Source organism: Anolis sagrei, chromosome 2 (genome assembly GCF_037176765.1).
Source record: "Anolis sagrei isolate rAnoSag1 chromosome 2, rAnoSag1.mat, whole genome shotgun sequence".
In the NCBI taxonomy this organism is placed as follows: domain Eukaryota; kingdom Metazoa; phylum Chordata; class Lepidosauria; order Squamata; family Dactyloidae; genus Anolis; species Anolis sagrei.
This window is the reverse complement of record NC_090022.1, coordinates 149,951,885-149,974,663: the sequence shown is the minus strand read 5'-3', so window position 1 is coordinate 149,974,663 and position 22,779 is coordinate 149,951,885. Positions and strand designations below refer to the sequence as shown.

Below are 22,779 nucleotides of genomic sequence, written 5' to 3'. Positions count from 1 at the left end.
TGTGCATTTGTTAGTTCTTTTATTGACAGCCAAGCCCTTTACCCAAGCCTTTGTCTCGAGTCTTGGTACCTTTGTCTTTTGAGCTCCATATCTTTGTTTGGCATGGAACTGGCCATTTAAGCTAATCAAATGTCCATCAGCGTGTGCCATTGTTTTCCCTGGACTGCACCTTCCCAGGGGGCGTCTCTTCAGCTGATTGGTCCTCCATTCTGAACAATCTCCAGCTACCATTCTCCGCGCCAATTAGGAAATAACATTTACAACCCAGGAACAAAAACCATGTTACATAGTGCAATGTTAAGTTCCTTTGGCCGAAAGGTCTTTTTTCAGCAATAGAGCATAGGGGTGGGAGAGCTTTTCAAAAAGTCTGTTGGGGTAGCTGTAAACTAGGAATAACAGGACCAAAAACGTGGGATCATTCTTGTCCAGGATGTATTCTGAAAGAAGGAAGGAAAAACAAGAAGAAGAAGAAGAGAGAGAGATCATTCATGGGACAAACAGGGATCTATGAAGTCAACTTAGATCTAGATGCAGATAACAGCTAGGTTGGGTATATATTAGGACTCGAAAGATGAGCACATAAAATACCATTTTCATTTTAAGATGCTGTGGACCTGAGCTCCCATATTTTTTCCCAATTGCTTTTAAAGATAACACTAATGAGAATCAGAGTCAATCTGATAAGATAGAGTGAAAATGGAGGGGATAGCTCTATAAACAGCATAAGAAGGAAAAAGGCACATTATCAGAATCACATTATGCTGTGCTTTGTTCTCAAGCCCATATTTATAATGCTGTTATATGAAGGTTATTATATGAATCTACACTGACTATGGAATGCCATATAATAATAATAATAATAATAATAATAATAATATATTTATAACCCACCTTGCTCCTTGAAGGGACTTAGTTTCGAACTGCATTATTTGGCAGTCTAGATAGGGCAAATGAAGCACTTAAGGTGGGCTTTCCATAAAATATCAGAAGATATTTTAATAGAACATTTAATTTATCATTCCCTTTAATTGTAAGAAGCGGGGGGGGGGGGGGGAACAGAAAATGGTATTCTAGTGATTATGTATCCGTAGATTGGGTGTTTCATGGTCATGATGGGTTTTCAGCTTGCCTGTGTATGAAGATGTACTCATATGTACTTTGGATTCAAGCAGCACCCAGCAACCTGGCATTGGTTGCCTTAAGTCCTAGAAGACGTCAACTACCTCTGGGATTTGACTGATATTTACTCTCATTTACTGATATGTCTGAAATGCCCTGTCTGTGAGATCATGGAAGAAGTACGTGAGTAGTAGTGCATGGGTGTGTGGTAATTTATACATTTCACATATACAGAGTAGGCAACAATTGAATAGTACAGATTTGAAAGGGAGATGAAGACATGTTCTACTGCTGTGGATGAGTATGCTCACCTTCTGAACTGGACAGTGGACTTGGGCATACCACTCTAGGGACGGCAGGCTGAACTGAAGTGCTACACCCACCAGGAAGCATGCCCAGAATTGGATGTTCTTATTGGGGCTTTTGTTCCCACGATTGGGGGTAGAATGAATTATTCCTATGAAGAAGAATGGCGGCAGATTAGTTGTGCTTTGCAGGCTACAGTGAGCAAAACAGATCCCTGGATTTTGTGAGCAATCTTTTTTAAATATATTCTGGAAATGGTGCAATTCCTATTTCATGGACCCCCATGTATTACCAGCTAGAAATTAATTTCATTTATTTTCAGAAAAGTCATATCCTATGAAGAGAACAATGAGGAAACAAATCAACTTAGGAACGGTGTAAGACAGACAGTAAGGAAGGTGTGGGAATCTTTTGCTTTCCAGATATTTTAGATACAGTCCTTATAATATTTTATTATTAGACATTCAAACTGGAGTAGACATCCAAAACACCTGGCCAGATATTCTCTATCCCTGTCCAAAAGGGATTCAAAATAATTGTTGGGTCCATTTTGCTTGTAACATTTAAAACAATTTTTAAAACCCTTTAAATATAGCACTAAACCTGCAAATAAAATTTTAAGCCACTGAAGAGAACAAAGAACTGCCATGAAGGTTGCCATTGGTTTTGTTATACAGAGGCATACGACACACTATACACAAGCAAGAAGAGGCACATATGCACTCCTCTGTGTGGCATAAAGGCTGGATTTTCACATAAAATAAAGGGACTGAAACTATTTTATTCTTCTGCATGTTAGGTGTGGGTCCCCAGGTGGCGCAGTGGGTTAAACCAAAAGGCTGGTGGTTTGAATCCGGGACGCAGGATGAGCTCCTGCTGCTAGGCCCAGTTTCTGCCAACTAGCAGTTTGAAAACATGCAAGTGTGATCAGATCAATAGGTACCGCTTTTGCGGGAAGGTAACGGCACACCATGCAGTCCTGCTGGTCACATGACCTTGGAGGCGTCTACGAACAATGCCGGCTCTTTGGCTCAGAAATGAAGATGAGCACCACCATCCAGAGCCGGACATGACTAGACTTAATGGCAAGGGAAACCTTTAACTTCATCTTACGTTAGGTGTAATTGTGGCTGAATTTATGGTGACTGAATACTGGTTAATATATTTTTTAAAAAGATTTCACAGTTGTTCTTTACAAACTTCTCATATTTTTGCAGACATGGATTTTTTAAAACTTACATTCAATGATTTCTGCTCTAACAGATCCTTTAAGGCAGTACTGACCTCCTAAAACGATTAAGATCCATAATATGAACTGAAATGGGTAGAAGAAGCCAAAGCTCAATGTGATGGCATATTCATGGGCGACAGCTGAAGTAATGAAGGTAGACAACAAAGCCACAGATTGGGCCTTTCCTTTGAGTACCTGGAAGGCAAGGGGCATAAGTTAGTCACATGGTGGAATCATGTAAAAAGCATCTGAGCATTTGATGAAGGGGGGTGGGTTGTTTTTCCAGGTTGGAAATGGATTATCAGGGTCAGGTAAGCTGTAGCTGCCTAATAGCGTTGGATACAGATGCTGTTACAGTATAAATGCCACATTCCCTGATCACTGGACTACTTGTTTTGAGGTGAGGGGGCTTTGCATAAAAATAATAATAATAAACTTTATTTATACCCTGCCAGCATCTCCCCAACAGGGACTCGGGGTGGCTTACATGCGGCCAAGCCCAATCAACAAATTACAGCAAAATAAAACCAAAAACACATGCAACAAATAACAACATAATTACATAAAACATATGAATACATTAACGATATAAGATTACAATAAACACAGTCACAGTGACAATGGGTGGCGAAATGTGCGAGAAAATGGTTAAAAAATTGATTAAAAACTGATTAAAAACATGGGTGAGATAAAAGAAAACGCAGGTTATTTGCTGAATATATCTGAATGGCCACAGATTCCCCACCCTTGTTGTATGTGCCCATCTGTCTCTATTTACCCAATCAACAGACTGTTTTACCAAGGTTTACTTACCCACATGAGGTCCTGATAAACATAATAGTACAGCCAGTCATGTACTATCAAATTCCAGTTCCGGAAATATACAGGGAAAGATGTGGCATTCCACCAGTCCTGGACAGAATGGAAAGAAAAAAGAAAGGATGAGTTTTGATAGGAGTCGATGTAGTGTTCGGCAGGCTACTAGGGCCATCTTCCCTATCTCAGTGGTTCTCAACCTGTGGATCCCCAGGTGTTTTGGCCTACAACTCCCAGAAATCCCAGCCAGTTTGCCAGCTGTTAGGATTTCTGGGAATTAAAGGGCAAAACATCTGGGAACTCACAGGTTGAGAACCACTGGATCTGTTCCTCCCTACACTTAATTTTGTAGCTGTAGGGCAGTGGTTCTCAACATGTGGGTTAGGTCTGGCCTTCAACTCCTAGAAATCCTAACCGCACTGCTTGGATCTCTTTAATCCACATCCTGGTTTAAGTGACTATAGAACCACCCCAAGATTGGTATAAGCTATATGTCACAGATTCTGTAACTAGTCTTGCCACAGATTCTGATCTCTGATGATGGCAGCTAGTTTTAACTACAGATGGTTTTGCATTTTAAATTGTGTTATTTTATTTTATGTGTTGATAGTGGTTGTTTGATATTTTTATGTGATTATTGTGTATTGTTTATGTTATATACTACTCTGCAGTGTCTTGTAAGCCGCCCCGAGTCCCTTTTGGAAGATGGTGGCAGGATATAATTAAAGTTTATTATTAATTGATACATGACAAGATTAGTACACAGCAAACAAGATCACTTTGCTGGCTGTTGTATTGGATCACACACCGGACACTTACCATATGTCTAGGACTGTGTGATGTATTGGCGAATAATGCATGCAGATCTGAGTAGGGTTGCCTTTTGCAGCTGACAGATGGTAATTTTGTCAGTGCTAGTTATTTTTAAGTACAAGCCAAGGTCTTTAGTCATTGCACTCAGTGTGCCAATCAATACTGGGACCATATTTACTGCCTTGTGCCAGTTTTTGCAGTTCCATATTTATTATTTTAATTATTTTATTGTAGAATTATTATTATTATTATTATTATTATTATTATTATTATTATTATTATATCATTGCCCTTCAAGCATCAAAATTTGTATTTGCTTCTTATTTCATTTTCTTTTTTGTAGAACTCTGAACACTTGAAATTTATTTGCAAAATCTGAATGTCAGTGTTTACTGGGAGTCATGAGATGTGTGCAGATGAAACAGGATGTAAGATAATCCAGCCCTTTCGCCAGAACCCTCCCAAACTCCTACAATCACCTTGTAGAAACTGCGGTCAGCAAAGCGCAGCATTTCAGCAAAGGCATTTTGCCAGCAGTGTAAAAAGCCAAAGAAGCTCAGCAGCAAGCAATATATTGCTGTGGGGACAGAAAACATTAAGTCACTTAGCGTGCACCAATACATTATGTTAAAATTTAAACGAATAGGAAGCATCTGAGGCTGCAAAGTCCGCCATAGCTTGATAAACAATACTAGATGACCTGTAGATGTTCTGATTACACCCCCTCGCTCTCCAACGGCATACAGAATTTTCTTTTAGTTCAGGAGTTGGAAACCAATAGAAAGTAGGTCCTAACAGTATCTAGTTTCCCCCATTCTGTTTAAAGAAATGCTTGAGTGATCCCTGAAGATCTCTTGCCTTCCTTTGTAGTTACACTTTTTTCATTGTTTCCCAAAGTAAATGAGTTAAAAGATAAAGAAATCCTGTGGGATACCTGGTTGTTTGTTTTAATGGAGTACAGTCAGTCCCTGAGTTACAAACATTGGACTTACAAATGACTGATAGTTAAGAACAAGGGAGGGGGAAGGTGAGACAAAAGGAAGTGAGAGAAATCTACCTCTGGGAAGGGAAATTCACTCCTGAAAGAGGTATCATAGGGAAAAGCAGCTTCACCACCAATCTTTCTTTCCACAACAAGCCACATTTCTCAAAATCCAATTATAACAGGGACAGAAAGTGAGGTGAAATGTTCTGAACAGGGCCACAGACAGCAAAACAAACACCAGATGGATGTTCACCCCTATGCTATCCAAACCTAATATATACATAGTTTTGGCTGCAGTTACACTTTAAAAATGTACCTCTTCTGACTTACATTCAAATTCAATTAATAATAATAATAATAATAATAATACACTTTATTTGTACCCCGCTACCATCCCCCCAAGGGACTTGGTGTGGCTTACATGAGGCCGAGCCCGAACACAACAATACAAGCAATAATCACAACAATACAAGCAATTAAAAAAATAAGAACATAGACAATAAACATATAACATTATCAATAAGACAACATACAATTAAAACTGTATCTACAGAACCTATCTTGTTCATAACATGGGGACTGTAACCATAGTTTGTCTACTAGGTTAAACTATAATCCAGTGATTAAATCAGATCAGCGTTTCTCAAACTGTGCTCCTCCCAGTGTTTTGGACTTGATTTCCCAGAAATCCCAACCAGCTTACCAGCTGTTGGGAATTTCGGGAGCTAAAGTCCAAAACATATTGAGGAGCACAGTTTGCAACACTTTGGATCAGATGATGAAGGGAGGGATAGGAAGGAAATTTAGACCCCATGAAGTGAATCTATGCATGGATATATAAAGTTGCAAATGACACTTTAGCACTTCCCAGTGATGTTCACTCTCAATTGCAATCTGAGCTGTGCTTATTAAGAAGTAAATACACAAAATTTTATCACTTATACAAAAATGAAAATGCATCTGTTTCAAATATTTAAATAAATTGTAGCGTAATGTCTATCTTACCTCACCACTGGTTGTTCTCTTCTTTAAAAAACAACTGAAAACTTATTTTTGCTCATTAGCATATGGAGAGGAGGAGGATTAGATGCTGATACACGGTTATTAAACCTCTGATTGAGAACTGTTATTGTACTTGGGCTTTGCAGACCCTGTCAGTCCAGTTAACTACACTAGTCACATAATCAATTTACATATTTCAGTGAACCTTCGCCGGCTCTTGTAAATTGAGGTGCATGCTTGATGCTCATGTTTTAGATTAGATATATTTTATCTGATAGGCTATATTCTATTTAACTTCAGGTGTCAGGTTATAATGTAGTTTTATATATTTGTTTATTTTATGTTATTATATTTGTATTTGTTATCAAATTGAGACATTGTTTGCTGGAATCAGCCCTGAGTTCCCTCGGGGAGATAGGATGGAATATAAGGTCTTATTGTTATTGTTAATACGAAGGCAAAAGTGAAAAAGCTTCCAGCTTTATTTTATTTATTTCGTATCAAAAGCATTGCATAAATTAGTATAAAGCTGATAAAAAACAGAGTGCAGGTGGGTAGATATCTTTTGACCAAAAATGGGCAACAGCAATGGCATCGTCTGTAGCCTCCACTAATTCTTCCTCTGTGCATGAGGCAGGGCACAATGGACAAGCATACAGATGTGGAGTTGTCTGTTCTGCTCCACAGTCACACAAGGTGTGGGATTCTTTTAGGTTGTGCCATTTTGCCAGTTTGTCTTTTGCTCTGCCCACTCCACTTCTGAGTCTGTTCAGGGACTTCCAAGTGGCCCATTCTTGGTTTGCCCCTGGAGGAAGACCCTCGTGGGGGGCTGTCCAGTTGGGATTTCCTAGTTTAGCTGCCCAGAGAGATACCCTTGCTGTTGCTGGAGGGATGCCAAGAGGAGTGGTAGTTCTCATAAAGCTTTTCCTTGATTTGAGTACTGGGAGGAGGCTGGTAGCCATGTAGTGGGTGGCTTTTACAGTGTTCAACCTTATTTCTCTCACATTTAGTAGCAACTTCCCATCGCATATCAGGGGGCAATGCCAGCTAGCCTGTAGAGTTTCTTAACAGGTGTAGGTTTAAGACATTCTGTGATGACTTCCGGTGGACATGGCGACGGGATAGCCTCGTCGAGAGGGAGCTCCCGACGAGGACCAGCGTGGGTGGTTAGGTAGAGCTAAAAAAAAAGCTCCCCCCTTTGCCGGATTGAGTGCAAAGGTGTCGTGAACCCCAAGGACGCTTGAGGCCCCAAAGATCTCTCCCCCCTCAAGGAGGAGAGATCGAGAGGGTCCGAGCGGGAAGGGGAAGCGAGCCACCCCGCAAGGATCAAGCCGCGAGGCTTGTCTAACCGCCGCCAAAACCACTCAAAATAGAAGAAGAGGAAGACAGAAGAAACCCCGGCTGGGGAAAGGAAAAAAGAAAGACCCCAACCCCAGGTAACGGGAAGGTGTTCCCAAATTAATAATATTTGAAGGAAGGGAGGAACGGAGGGAAGAGAAAGACAAGGAAGGCTGAAGAAGGAACAAACAATAAGAATAAAGAATAAAGAACCAAAGAACAAAGACAATCAAGGAACATAAATTATATATAGGTGATTTGATAACTTGGGCAAATTGGACTAAATTGGATAAGAGGAAATTTGGCGAAAATAGATCAAATTAATGGAAAATAAGCTGATTTATGGAAATTAATCTTTATATATATACTATAATTTACTATAAAAGAAGTAAGGAGGATAAAGAGCCCCTCACGCAATCCTAGTGGAGGTTCCTTTTGGAACTAGAGACGGAAGAAAGAAAGATAAACAATACCGACCTTGACGCCATTATTGTTGAGTCTACCCCTGCCTTCTTTATAAACAATCTGGCTGCATGAAGTAAAGGAAGTGACGGAGCAGGAACAGGAAGGCAGGAGACTCTGGAGGACTAAGAAAAGAGAGGAATCAAGAGGGGTCGGAAAGGAGTGAAGGAGGAAGTGACGGGGCGGAAGGAGAGCTGGCGCCATTTTGGATCATAGAGAAAAAACGTTATAGACTGGCAGAGAAGGAATTTGTGCATTTGGAAGACAGGGAGAATTGGAGGAGCAAAGGAGTGGCGGTGCAAGCATAAGAGTCATAAATAGAAGTGACGGAGAGGAGATACGAGGACGAGAAGAAGACGACGACGGACCAGGAAGAGAAGAAGACGGCGACGGACCAGGAAGAGAAGAAGACGACGACGGACCAGGAAGAGAAGAAGATGACATCGGACCAGGAAGAGAAGTAGACGAAAATTACTATAATTGGGAGGAGAACTGGATGATAAATAACCATTGAAGGAACAAACATAAAGAGGAACAGATAAGTAAAGGACTAATCTAAAATTTTGGCGCTCCCAAGTGGAGGAAAAGAGTCTGTGCTCCCTATTAGAAAGTTTATATTTTAGAAATTTTATATTGGTGATAAATTGATAACCCATTGTAGTCAATATACTATTACATGAAATTGACTTTAGACAAGATAGTGTCATATCCTTTTTAAAAGGGGGAAAATTAGAATAAAATAAATAAAATTAATTAAAATTAGTGAAAGTATTAGATTTTAAATATTAGTGGGTAGATATATTATGAGTGAATGAATTAACTTTATAATTTGTTAATAATTGAATAATTGAAGACCTTTAAGAAGTAAGAAGTAAGAAATTGATTTATATCACAATTGGCTATGAAATTAAATTAAATTGATGGACTTTCGCTTTGAAAATCAATACTATAATTGATAATAGATGTAATTAGAATAAAGATTTTTGGGAAATAAGAGGCAATTGGGAAATGACAACTCCAGGTAAAGCAGAGTCAAGAAGAGGATCATTGGATATAAATCCTAAAATGGATAATCTTCTAAAAGAGATTAAAAAGATATCAGAGAAACAAGATGCGTTGAAAACAGAATTGAAGGAGGAAATGAAGACTAAACATGAGGAGTATTATAAGAAACAAGAAGGAATAATTACTAAAATGACAGAAGAATTTAAAGTAATGAAAACAGAAATAAAAGAGGAATTTGGACAGATAAGGAAAGATATAACACAGCTGGATGGAGAAGTAAAGGAATTGAAAGCCTCTAAAGAGAAAATAGAAGGAACGCAAAAGGAGATGACACAAAAAATAAAAGGATTAGACAGACAAAGGGAAAAAATAGAACTAGAACAAGAAAGACTACTGCAAATGCAAATGGATTTTCAATTGAGACTCAGAAATATAATGGAAGATGACAAAGAAGATATAAGATTATTGATAATCAAAATTCTGGCAGATTGTTTGGAATGTGAGGGAGATGAATTAGAACAGGAAGTGGACCAAGTTTACAGGATATCATCATTTTATTCTAGAAGAAATAAGACAGATAGGGACGTGATAGTGAAATTTACAAGAAAGAAGGTACGAGATGATGTGCTCTATAATAATAATAAAAAACCAATCTTTTACAAAGGAAAGAAAATTGCGGTTCTGAAAGAATTCCCACAGGCAACCTTAGCAAGAAGAAGAAAATACTTTTTCTTAACAGAAGAATTGAAGAAAAGAATGATAAGGTTCAGGTGGGAAAGAAAAGAAGGGATAATGGTGACATACAAAGAAGAAAGATATTGGTTGACAACAGAACACAAGGCCAAGATTTTTTATGAAAAACTTATGAAAGAGAAGGAAGGAGATGAAGAGCAAGGAGAAGAGGAAGAAGAAGAAGAATTAGGAGAAGAAGAAGAGGAAGAGGAAGCAGAGGTAGAGGAAGGTGAAGAAAGAAGATTATCTACACCAAGGAAAGGAGTAAAGGCAAAAAAGGCAAGATATAAATCACCAAAGGATTATGGCTTTTTAGGAAAAGAACCAAAACCACAGAGAATGACACCACGGAAAAAGGAAGAAAAAGGAGGTCAGAGTTCGGAACAACCGGCAACTGAAACAATGGAATTGGCTTTTGGCGACACAGGATTGGGACCAGATAAGGATAAATAAAATGATGGAGAGACAAATAAAATGTTTTTCGAATAATATTAACGGTATGAATTCCCCCCAAAAACGGAAGAGAGTATGGAGGAGTCTGAAGAAACAGAATTTTGATGTAATAATGTTACAGGAAACGCACATCTGTGATAAACATGTGGCACACCTTCCGAATAAAAAATTAGGAAAGGAATATTATTCGGCCTACGAAAAAAAGAAAAGAGGAGTGGTTACGTATGTAAAGGACTCAATAGATTCAGAATTGGCATTTAGAGATACAGAAGGGAGATGTGTGGCAGTGAAAATAATAATTGGAGATTCCAAAATATTGGTTTGTAATATATATGCTCCCAATGGACCGAAGAGAAAATTTGCTGAATTCTTAAATACTAAGTTAAAAGAAACAGAATTTGATGAACTGATTTTGGCAGGAGACTTTAATGGGGTCGTCGATTGTCAGATAGATAAAAGTTTGAAGAAAAAGAAGTTTAAGGGAGGGAAACTCCCCCAGAAATTCATGGACTTACAAAAAGACTTCGATCTTGAAGATGCATGGAGAATTAGAAATAAAGATAAAAGAGACTTTACCTTCTTCTCGAATAGACATCAATCCTGGTCAAGAATTGATATGGTTTGGATTACTAAGAATCTCTCTACTAAAGTGAAAGAGATTAATATTCTGCCACGAGACTTATCAGATCACTGCCCTCTGGAAATTGTCGTAAATCAAAAAAATTATTATAGAAAATGGAGATTAAATGAGAACTTAATAAAAACGGAAGATGACAAAGAATATTTCAAGAAGTTAATTCAGGACTACCTACAAACAAATAGACTAGATTCAATGGAGCCACGAGTGGTTTGGGATGCCTTTAAGGCAGTCATGAGAGGGCACTTTATTCAACAAGGAGCAAGAAGGAATAGAGAGAGAAATAAAAGAATAAACGAGTTGAGGGCAGAAATAGCAGTAAAAGAAATGGAGTTAAAGAAAAACCCATCTAAACGAACAGAGAAACAATTGGCGACACTGAAACAGGAAAAAAATTACGTGGAGCTGGAATTCCAATCAAGACAGATGAAATTTCTAAAGCAACAGGCTTTTGAAAATGCTAACAAACCGGGTAAATGGTTGGCAAACCAGGTTAGAAAAAAGAGGCAAATCAACCATATTGCTAAAATAAGTACCAAGGACAAGGACTTGAAAACGGACAAAGAAATTTTGGAGGAGTTTCGGACTTTTTATACACAACTATATACAAAGGAGGATATAAAGAAAGAGGATATTATGGAATATATTGGACAAATGAAACTGGATAAAATAACAGATGAAGATAGAGAAGAACTGAACAAAGAAATAACAGAAGAGGAAATAGAGAAAGCCATTAGTAAAATGAATGCAGATAAAGCTCCGGGACCGGATGGGTTTACGGCAGGATTTTATAAAACGTTTAAACAGCAGTTGATACCTATTTTTAAAGTTATAGCGAATGAAGCTTTAAAATCCCGAAAGGTCCCAGACTCCTGGAAGGAGGCAGAAATAACTGTGATACATAAAGAAGGATCACCGGAGAATGATATTAAAAATTATAGGCCGATCTCCTTGTTAAATACGGATTATAAACTGTTTGCAAATATCATGGCCACAAGATTAAAATTTTTTTTAAGTAAGTGGATTGGAGAAGAACAAACAGGTTTTCTTCCAAATAGACATATGAAAGAAAATATACGCAACGTTCTAGATCTTTTGGAATATTATGAGACCAATCATCAAAAAGAATTTGCCCTTTTGTCAATAGACGCCGAGAAAGCATTTGATAATTTGAATTGGGATTTCTTCAAGATTTTGATACAAGAGTTAGATATGGGAGAGAAATTTAATAATGCAATTAATGCTATTTATGAATTTCAAAAAGCTAAGGTTAAAGTGAATGGGCAAGTGACTCAAGAATTTGAAATTACGAAAGGCACGAGACAAGGTTGTCCACTCTCCCCATTAATTTTTGTTATGGCAGTGGAGATCCTGATGAAGAAAATCAGAGAAGATGAAAAGATCAAAGGAGCAAAAATTGGTAAATTTGAATATAAAATACGAGCGTTTGCAGATGATTTAATAGGTACAATTGAAAACCCGGAGAAAAATTTACAAAGTTGGATAAACAAAATAGAAGATTTTGGAAAGGTGGCAGGTTTTAAGATGAACATGAAGAAAACTAAACTTTTATTTAAGAATGTGAATAAGGAGAAACAAATAAAGATTCAACAACAGGTTGGAATTGAAGGTGTCAAGAAAATTAGATATCTAGGAGTCTGGATCACAGCCAGAAATGGACAACTTTTAAAGAATAACTATGAATTAGTATGGAAGAAGGTCCAAAGGGATTTGCAGAACTGGGACCGGCTGAAACTATCTCTCCTGGGTAGAATATCCTTGATAAAAATGAATGTATTACCAAAACTTATGTTCTTGTTCCAGAATATACCGATAATAAGAAGTCAAACTCTGTTCAAACAGTGGAAGAAAGATTTAATGAAATTTGTTTGGAAAGGAAAAAGACCAAGAATTAATTATATGAATTTAATAGATAAGAAAACAAGAGGAGGATTGGGATTTCCCGATCTGAAGACCTATCATGAGGCCTGCGCACTGTCCTGGATTAGGGATTGGATGACTTTAGACAAAGAGAAGTGCCTAAATTTAGAAGGTCATGACTTAAGAGTGGGATGGCACGCGTATATATGGTATAATAGAGAGATGAAGGAGAAAAATTTCGGCAACCATTTCGTGCGAGCCTCCCTATTACGGACATGGATGAGGTATAAAGCTCTTTTCTATAAAACAACACCATTATGGATTTCAGCAATGGAGGCGCATCAAAGAAGACTACTAGGATGGAGGACATGGCCAAGATACAAGGATATATTGGTGAAGGGGACAATAGAGATGAAATCATTTGAACAATTAAAGACTTTATTTAGCAATATAACTTGGTTAAATTACCTACAAATTAAAGACTATTTTAAACAAGATCAAAAAACAGGTTTTGATTGGAACGAGAATATATGGGATACAATACTAAAAACACAAAGGAAAACGGTTACAATATTATACAATAAATTGCTCCAGTGGATGACAGAAACAGAACAGGTGAAAACCTCTATGATTAAATGGGCGGAAAATATAAGAAGGCCCATCCACTTTGGGGAATGGGAAAGGATGTGGAATAAAAAATTGAAATACACATATGCTATGGACTTAAAAGAAAATTGGTATAAAATGTTTTATAGGTGGTATTTGACTCCGAGTAGACTGAGCCATATGTATCAAAATGTATCAGATAAGTGCTGGAAATGTAGTGAGCAAGTAGGCACCTTTTACCACATGTGGTGGACATGTAAAGAAACAACAAAGTTCTGGTCTATTATTCATGAGGAGTTACAAAAAATATTAAAGAAAAGCTTTAAGAAGAAACCTGAATATTATCTTCTGGGATTTACAGATGATGACTGTAAACTGGATGAGAATGAAGATAAATTATTTACCTATTGCACAACGGCGGCTAGGATGGTTTTTGCCAAATACTGGAAGAATGGCGAGGTTCCGAGTATTGAAGACTGGTGGAAGAAAATTAAAGAAATAAGAGACATGGACGAACTAACTTTTTTGTTGAGAAGAAATGAAGGAAGAGTTTTGAGGAGGACAGATTGGTCCCTGATATATGATTATGAAAAGAAAGCTGAAAAAACAATGGGATGAGAATAGATATTAAGGTGAAGAAATATCTTGAAAAGATCCTGAGGTTGGAGTGGAAGTCATTTTAGAATAGTTTGAGTAGTTGTATTGTATGTATTAGATGGTAGTTAGATATGGTGGGTTTTTGTGTTTTTTTGTGTGTACCTCTTCCTTTCCTACTGTTCTATCTTCTTGTTTTTTGTTCCCCCTCTTTCCTTGTGTGGATTGTGAAAAACTTAATAAAAATCATTTCAAAAAAAAAAAAAAGACATTCTGTGATTATTCTGCATGTTTTTTCAATGGTCTGTTCACCTGCTTTGCGTGGATAGACTTATGCCAAACAGGGTATATTCAAGGTATATTCTTTTTTTATCCATGCATATATTTGCTCCAGTTGATTACTGCAGCTCAGTTCCACCACCCTAACCAAACCACTGTTCCATCCACGTACCTGGCACGATTGCATTGAAGATGTAGAGCACCAGAGTTTTGAAGCTGAAGGGATGCTTATTTGCATTACTGAAAATAGGGATGAAGTGGCACTTGTAGAGCATGGCTATAGAAATCAGACATCCAAAGAACTGCATGAAAAAGAATGGAAGACCCATTTTAATGTGTGAATGCATTTTAAATTGGTATGAAAAGCAAGCTAGGGTTTCACCAGAGCCTTTAAAAAATCCCAGCTGTGCCTGATGTAGCTAGTTCCTGTGGTCTCTCTAACTTACCACAATTCCCCTCCACTTTTACCAAGGTCAGGGGCTTTCAACCTGTGAGTCCCCAGGTATTTTGGCCTTCAACTCTCTGAAATCCTAACAGCTGGAAAACTGGCTGGGATTTCTGGGAGTTGTAGGCTGAAACACCTGGGGACCCACAGGTTGAGAACCACTAACCTAGGGCACTGTGGGAACTTTAAGTGACTGCTTTTTGGTAACATATTGTATTTTTTCCAGGACCTCTGGAAAAAAAAGAGATTCAAGAGATTGATCATTGAGTGATCCTGAATGCTGTCTTCTTTGGCAGAAAGTCAAATATAAATATCAGTATATGGAAATACCACTCACCTTAGTGAAGTTCCCGATGACATACCCCCAGCGAACATCAGGCGTCCTATGAGTAGTACAAGGGAAATAGCAAATATTGGATGAGGGATTTTTCATTTCAGGATTCAGTTCACTGTTTTTGGGGGCGCTTACAGGCAGCAGTAAATCACAGGTTTTAAACAGGGGTAAAAAAATCCTAGGATGTCAGAAGAGGTCCATATACAGACCTATTGGTCTCGGGATTTCTGCATCCATTGTACAGACTTGATGCTTCGTTGTGGGATTTAGAGGCTCCCAAGATGGCCACCATGGGACTTCTGCCGGGAATTTGACCATTTTTTTTTATAATTAAGATGCAAACATGCGAAGATGTAATTCATTGTATACGTTCCGTTCCTGGGTTATATAAGCTGCAGGGCCATTTGTGCAAACAGGGTGTTGTTCCTGGATTATACATTTCTGTTCTGGATTGCTCTTATTGTGAAAAAATGTACAACATTGACTAGGGGGGCACAACTTTGTCCTGGCCAGAGAAAATGTGCCCTCCACACATTTCATGAAGTTTCTGGCACACAAACAAAGTTTTTGCATTATACTCAACTGTCACCTTTTTTAAGGAACTGACCAATAAGGAACAAGCATCTAAAACCTGGGGAAAAACCCAGATTAAAAATCCTATGATTTCCAATTGCAAGGACATACAGACATGCAAAGATCTGCACACTAGGCTCAAAATCACAATATTCCCACACCTGGAAATCTCACATTTTTTGCCTTTTGTCACAATTGCTCCCACGTTTACAGGGAATCTGGCCACCCTCCTGTTTGCTGGGATAAAGGTACTGTCCGGATGGGCCCTGGGAAAACTATTGAAGGGTTGGCTTTCTGTACAGCCATTTTGGCAGAAAACACGTAGGGCTCCATAGCAACTCCCCCCATGCAGGCTGTGGATGATGGGAACCAAAGTCCAAAACTTGTGTGCTGTGCTAGGTTCAGGAACAATATAGTGTGTATTCTGAGACTATGCTCTCCCCAAATTCCTTTTTCTCATCCAAGGATCATTGCAATGGAACAGGGGGTCCAAGAAAACAGTAAATATTGGTATGCAGACAGGACTCACCTTGGGTAATGCTCCCTGTAGATGAAAGTAGGGCAGAAGAGAAAATACAGATACGTAGAGAATTGAGGTGGCTGCATCTTTCCTAAAAGGGGACAAAAAGGATAAAGGAGCGTCTTTGATCAACAAGGCAGAATCAGGGAGACATGGGTTTATACGGCATGTTGAGAAATGTCATATCCTGAAGCAAGGCTAGGAAAGCTATGATACAAGCACCATTTGCAGAAATTCCCTCTTCTGCTCAACCACTAAGAGTCTAAGAGCATTCCAAGAGCCAACGAAAAGAAGAAGCTGCAGCACTGGAAACTACAAGGCATTCTGTCATTCCTAAATTAAGCTCACCATTATTCGATGTGGCCCGAAGGATGGGAGGCACAGTTTCCCGCAGGAAGGAATGGCTTTTCATCAAAAAACGCAACTAAACAAGAGAGAAAAGCAAATATTGATATGATGCGTGCCTGAAACTTACAGTCTAGAATGATGCTGCTGAGATAGGTCCTGAATTGGGGTCCCAAGCCACCTGTTCTTTATCTAAAAGAGAGGTTTCACATCCCCAGTTCTTTTCTCAGGTTTGGCAGAGAAATAAATGATGCTGTTTTCCCTTGAGGTTCAATACCACCAGTCAAGGATTTGTATTATACCTGACAGCTCAACAAGGGGCAGTTGAAATGAGCTTCCACTCAATCTGATGAAGATACGTGCTCCGGCCCGGCTTTGAGTAGCCCTGTTCTCTCCTTTTGGTTACTGGTTGCTTAGCAGCTTTGGTCCCTATTTGCCAATACTGACAGCTTCACACAGAGCCAAAACATCTATGACTGTGGTAATGCTGTGGTAATGCCTGAAATGCAAGTCTAGGAACCCCCTTTAATTCTTTGAACTCTAAAATCAAAATAGTAAATAAAGAGCAACACTCAAAAACAGGGGAATTCCAGACAAGAAACAATCAGGGCCAGCTATTCATTTCCCAACAAAGGAATCCCCCAGGCAGGAAGCAGCCAGACCTTGAAGCTGCCAGGCCATCAAATGCTAATCAAGGTGGCCAATTGAAACCTTCACACCTATCTCCAAGAGACAAGAGTTCTTTCTCCCACCCTGGACTTTCCACAGATATATAAACCCCACTTGCCTAGTTTCCAACAGACCTCACAACCTTGGAGGATGCCTGCCATGGATGCAGGCAAAATGTCAGAAGACAATGCTTCTGGGACATGGCCATATAGTTTGAAAATTCACAGCAACCCAGGAGCACAACTGTTCTCACATTGCTATCTTTAAACTCTGAAAAAACCTGCACCTTCTTTTCTGTAAAATGGAAGGAAAGCAGATTTCTGTCCACGTATAAATAAATGTTGCTACCATTGGCAATATATTTGAAGCAAGCCCATATGTAAATGCTTTGGGCATCCAATCATAGTACTGCAGCTAAAATTGTAGATCCATATCATAATGGCATACCTGCTCAAGGATAATGATTAAACGGGAGGCAGGTCCAAAAGGCTGGGAGACGACCGTGTAGATAGGATAGAAGCCCAAAACAGTAGTATGGCCAATCAGCAACACCACTGCTGCAATGACCGTGAGGAGAGTGGGGAACTGGAGAGTCTTTACGGAGGCGGCCCAGATTTGTAGCACCTTGTAGGGCATTAATAAGGTGTAGAGAAACATGATAAGCCAAGGCAAGGGTACCATGTGCAACCCTCCAAAAGAAAAAGTGAATATTTCCAAATCCAGGACAAAGCTGCAAAACACGGAAAGGAAGCAGTGAGCACACAACTATTTGTTTATTTATTTACAGTATTTATATTCCGCGCTTCTCACCCTGAAAGGGACTCACAATGCACACATACACAGCAAACATTCAATGTCGTTTTTGGACATACAAGACATACAGACAGATATGTCAGCAATTTTTCCAACTTCAGCTCCTGAAGGTTGCTCGATTTCGGCCACAGGGAAGCGCTGTCACTTCATCTACTATGACGCCGAGCTTTTGATCGTAGTATTTCCTCCTTGCTTGTTGATAAGCATTTTAATGATGTCATAAATTAACCCCCCTGCTTTAAGCAGTCCCTAATTTCTCTACTCACAGCTCAGCTGTTTTGAACTGTTTAGATGGACAGTAAGCTGGACTATTAACAGTCAGGAGCTCAAACTAGACTCGGGCTTCAAACTTGGCAGTGATTTATTGCTGCTAGTGATTAACCAGCTGTGCTACAGCCTGTGTTTCCCTGAAAATAAGACATTGTCTTATATTTATTTTTCCTCAAGAAGACACACTATGGCTTATTTTCAGGGGATGTCTTATTTGTTTATGAAGAATGGTACAGCAATCTGCATTAATGGGACAATCTCTATGGACCCAGTAGCAGACTGCTTGCTGAAGCTTTTCCTCTATCCCCTGGAGTTTGTGTGGGGTGAGAGAGACCCATATACTGTTACTGGTCAGGGCTGGGGAGCAGCAGCTTTACTGGTGTTTGTGGGGAGTGAGAGAGACTCACAGACTGTTGCTGGTTGGTGCCGGGGAAGAGAGACTGACAGTGCTGAGTAAAATGGCAGCCACAGCTTTACTTCTTCCCCCTGAGGACACACAATAATTAAAGCAGAGTGTCCTGCTCCTCACTTCACTGAGACTTTTACTTTCTATGTCCCTCTCTATGCCTCAACTTGCAGCATGCACAGAACAACTAGGACTTGACAAGGGAGCCAATCTTGTATGCTGCATATAGCCATGCCTATCGCTATGTCTTATGTGGCTTATTGTATGGCTTACATTGTGCAAATGCTTAGAAATCCTGCTATGACTTATTTTAGGGGAAACATGGTACTGCGTGGGATAATAAAAGCACATGGACATTAGGGGAACATCAAGGCAGGATGCTTGAAACCTTAAAATAGTCACCAGTGGCACCCATGACCATTCTTCTTTGTACCAGCACGACAGCATACCCAATGTAGAAATAGCTAGCCTGTTCTCTTCTAATTTGTTGTGCAAGGTGTGGGGTTCACTTATCCCCCTAAAGTATCAGATTCTGTCATGACTCCTGGTTTCAAAAGGCTTGTCAAAGGCTTAAAGGTCACAACCTCTGAAGATGCTTGCCATAGATGCAAGTGAAATGTCAGGAGAGAATGTTTCTAGAACATGGCCATATAGCCCGAAAAACCTACAGCGATGCAATGATTCCAGCTATGAAAGCCTCTGACAATATATTTTCTGATTTTTTATCATTTAAAAAAACCCAAACTTCACTTCCCCGATATGCTACTTTGGAGTGCTCCAGCATGCAATTCAAGCTCACTCGTGAACCATACCATCCATTATCGAGGAAATCCACAATGACTGCCCGAAGAATGAAGATACAGAGCATGGCCACAAAGATGTTGTAGATGGTACGAAAATGTTGCACTTCTAAAAGCTCACTGCAGAAGAGAGACAAACAGGAAAAAATAAGAATAACATAGTACTTTGTGACACACAGAGTACTAATTAAATGACAACGATCCTAGGAAAATCTGAGCAGCAAATTGACAATATGCAAGTGAGAGCCAACACAGAAAAATGGTTCGAGTGTTGGCTCAAGGCTCTGGAAGACCAGGGTTTGAATCCTTGCTCAACCATAGAAACCTACTGACTGACGTGATCAAGGCACACTCAGGGCCCGTTCACACAGTCATATAACAAAGAATATCAAGGCAGACTAACCCACAATATTGGCTTTGAACTGGGTTATCTGAGTCCATACTGCCATATATCCCAGTTCAAAGCCAATATTGTGGGATTTTCTGCTTTGATATTCCGCAGAGCCCTAGATCCCAGGATATCAAAGCAGGATATCTCACATTATCTGAGTGTGGACTCAGATACCCAGCCGATATTGTGGGATTTTCTGAGATAGAGGGCTGTGTGGAAGGGCCCTCAGAGAAATGCTGTCTGGACAAAACTTACCATGAAAAATTCATGATAGGTTTGTCTTAGGATCACTATAGGTCAATGAATGCAACAGGAACTGAGCTTCCCCAAGGCACTATAGGAATGGTATTGTGAGGCAAAAGGATTTGTTGGTGTGAGCAGCCTCATCCAAAACTATAATCCACATTTCTGTTCCAATGTCAGAGGAAGAAACAAAAACAATCTGTTGAAGAAACTGATCACACACCAAAGTAAGGTATGCTGATAGTCATAGGTAACTGGGACAAAAAAAGAAAGGAACAGCAGGATTCATTGGAATTATTCAGCCAACAAAAGAGATGATTGTATACTTGGCTGTCTTACAATGGCCAATAAGGAATTCAAATAGACTATATACTTGAAAGCAGAAGGCAGTACTTTGAAGTATGGTGAGGTACCTGTTCTCTTTGGCAGAGAAGGCTACAAACAATCCCTATGCTTATACCATTGAGCCATGCCAGTTAAAGTACAGTAGAGTCCCACTTATCTGACATAAACGGCCAGCAGAACATCGGATAAACGAGTCTCCTACTGTTATCCGTCCAACCCAGCATTAGACACCTAGAATACTAACAACAGGGACTCAAAGGTTTAAGGCAAGCAATGCCTCGGGGCTAGAGGGGCCCTGCAGGAAGTGCCCGGATGGGGAAGAGGAGCATGGAAATCACAGAAGGAAGGAGGGATGACGAAATTAGATCGGCAACGTCCCTTCTTTCATTTAGGAAAAAATTGAAAACCTGGATATGGGACCAGGCATTTGGACACCCGGGCAGCTAAAGAAAAACCTAATGACGAGATGGAACTGGTCGAGATGGATTGGACTTATGAAACTTCGAACGCTGAACTCAGGATTAACCTACTGCTGTGTTATTGTATTAATGTGTATTGATGTTTTTAAAATTTTTAATTTGTAATTGTTTAATTTGTTTATATATGTATGTATATGTGATAAAGGCATCAAATTGTGCCTTCCTCTGTAAGCCGCCCTGATTCCCCCCCCCCCCCCGGGGGTGAGAAGGGCGGGGTAAAAGTGACGGAAATAAATAAATAAATAAATTTCTGTTTCTGTCCTGCCTTTTTTCCTCCTTTCCTTTCTCCTCATTATTGGGAATAGATAGAGAGTTGGGGAGCATTCCTTTAATTGAAAGGGAAATGCTAGAGGAAAAGGGAGCGTCTGATAAGACGGAATGCCAGACAATCAAAGCTTGGATAAGCGAGACTCTGCTGTGGTGTCGAACTGCTTCAATTCCATCGTGTACATGCATCCATAGTAATTTTTAAGCAGGTCCCTTGAAAAAGCAAACAATGTGTTAGATATGTAAACATAAATGTTTGTTGTGTTTTTGTACACCTTGTAGTTTTATGTACTGGTATATAAAAGTATATGTTATTAAAAATAATTGGAAAAAATGTTCCATGTGCTTGGGCATCATGTATCCTGGAATGAAAGAAACTTGTCCTGCGTCATCTGGGAATTCTGTAGAACTCCAGGCCATTTATTTCATTCCCGTGTCGCTCTTATGTTTTATCTTTATCTATCAGTGCTGGCAAAGAGAGAAAGCCGTACTTACTCAATTAAGGACTTGCATTCAACAAAGACTTTCTGCTTCTGAAATATGGGGTGCTTCTCCCTGTGGGATTGCAAAATAATCATGGATGGGTTTAAAAGGCCATTTTAGTGTATTTATTGTATTTTAATGCTGTTTTTACCACACCTACTATTAAATTGTTTTTTAACCTTTGTATTGCACTTTTTATACTTGTCTAGTGTGGATTGTTAGCCCCCTTGAGTCTCCATGGGGATAAAGGCGGGGGTATAAATAAAGTTATTAATTAAATAATAATAAGCATTCACATTATTGCTCTAATTTTCTGCCCAAATTGTCTATTTTCTGTCATTCAAGTTGCCATACCAGAATACCCCTCCCTTTCTACAAGACTAGCTGCCTTGAAACTAGGCCTAGGTGCAATGGGTGCAAATTAAAGGAAAGGAGATTCCACCTGAACATAAGCAGAGGCGACCCTAGGTAATTTTCAACAGTAAGCAAACAGTATCCACCCCACCCCCCAACCAATCACTGATATATATTTTCTGTTTGTCGTGGGAGTTCTGTGTGCCATATTTGGTTCAATTCCATCATTGGTGGAGTTCAGAATGCTCTTTGATTGTAGGTGAACCATACATCCCAGTAACTACAACTCGCATATGTCAAGGTCTATTTTCCCCCACGAGCACCTCAAGAGCGCCCCTGGGCAAAATCAACTATACTGCAAATGCTCACTTTGCATAATGGGCTGAGCTGCCCCTGAACATAAGGAAGAACTTATGTTCAGGTTGAAGAGCTGTTCAACAGTGAAACTTTCTGCTCCAGAGTGTGGTGGAGGCTCCTTCCTTGGAGGCTTTTAAACAGAGGCAGGATGGCCATCTGTTGGGGGTGCTTTGTGCTTTTTGTGCATGGCAGGGTTGGACTAAATGGCCCATGTGGTCTCTTCCAACTCTATTATTCTATGATTCTAATTTTTTTTCAATTCAATATTGTTTTTATTAAAAGTTCATTGTGAACTGATACTTTACTTCGCTTATCTTCCTCTTTCATTCCTTCCATGATTTGTGTGTATCTTTTACATGCTAAACATGTGGGCAGGGACTATATTTTGATTAAGAAGTGTTGCATACAGAAGCTGGCATATTTTAG

The 22,779-nt window shown here is 39.3% G+C and overlaps 1 protein-coding gene across 1 annotated transcript; it reads right to left on the bottom strand.

Moving 5' to 3' along the window:
• Nucleotides 1–4: 4 nt before the first annotated feature.
• On the bottom strand, nucleotides 5–21,737 carry LOC132768150 (sterol O-acyltransferase 2-like). Its single transcript, XM_060763801.2, has 12 exons — nucleotides 21,655–21,737; nucleotides 19,447–19,554; nucleotides 17,593–17,875; nucleotides 16,480–16,555; nucleotides 16,141–16,222; nucleotides 15,042–15,087; nucleotides 14,432–14,561; nucleotides 4,765–4,862; nucleotides 3,470–3,568; nucleotides 2,710–2,851; nucleotides 1,431–1,576; nucleotides 5–437 (listed from the first exon to the last, which is right to left on the bottom strand). Exons 1-12 carry the CDS (start codon nucleotides 21,735–21,737, stop codon nucleotides 387–389), a joined length of 1,344 nt encoding a protein of 447 aa, XP_060619784.2. The 3' UTR covers nucleotides 5–386.
• Between the last annotated feature and the right edge of the window lie 1,042 nt (nucleotides 21,738–22,779).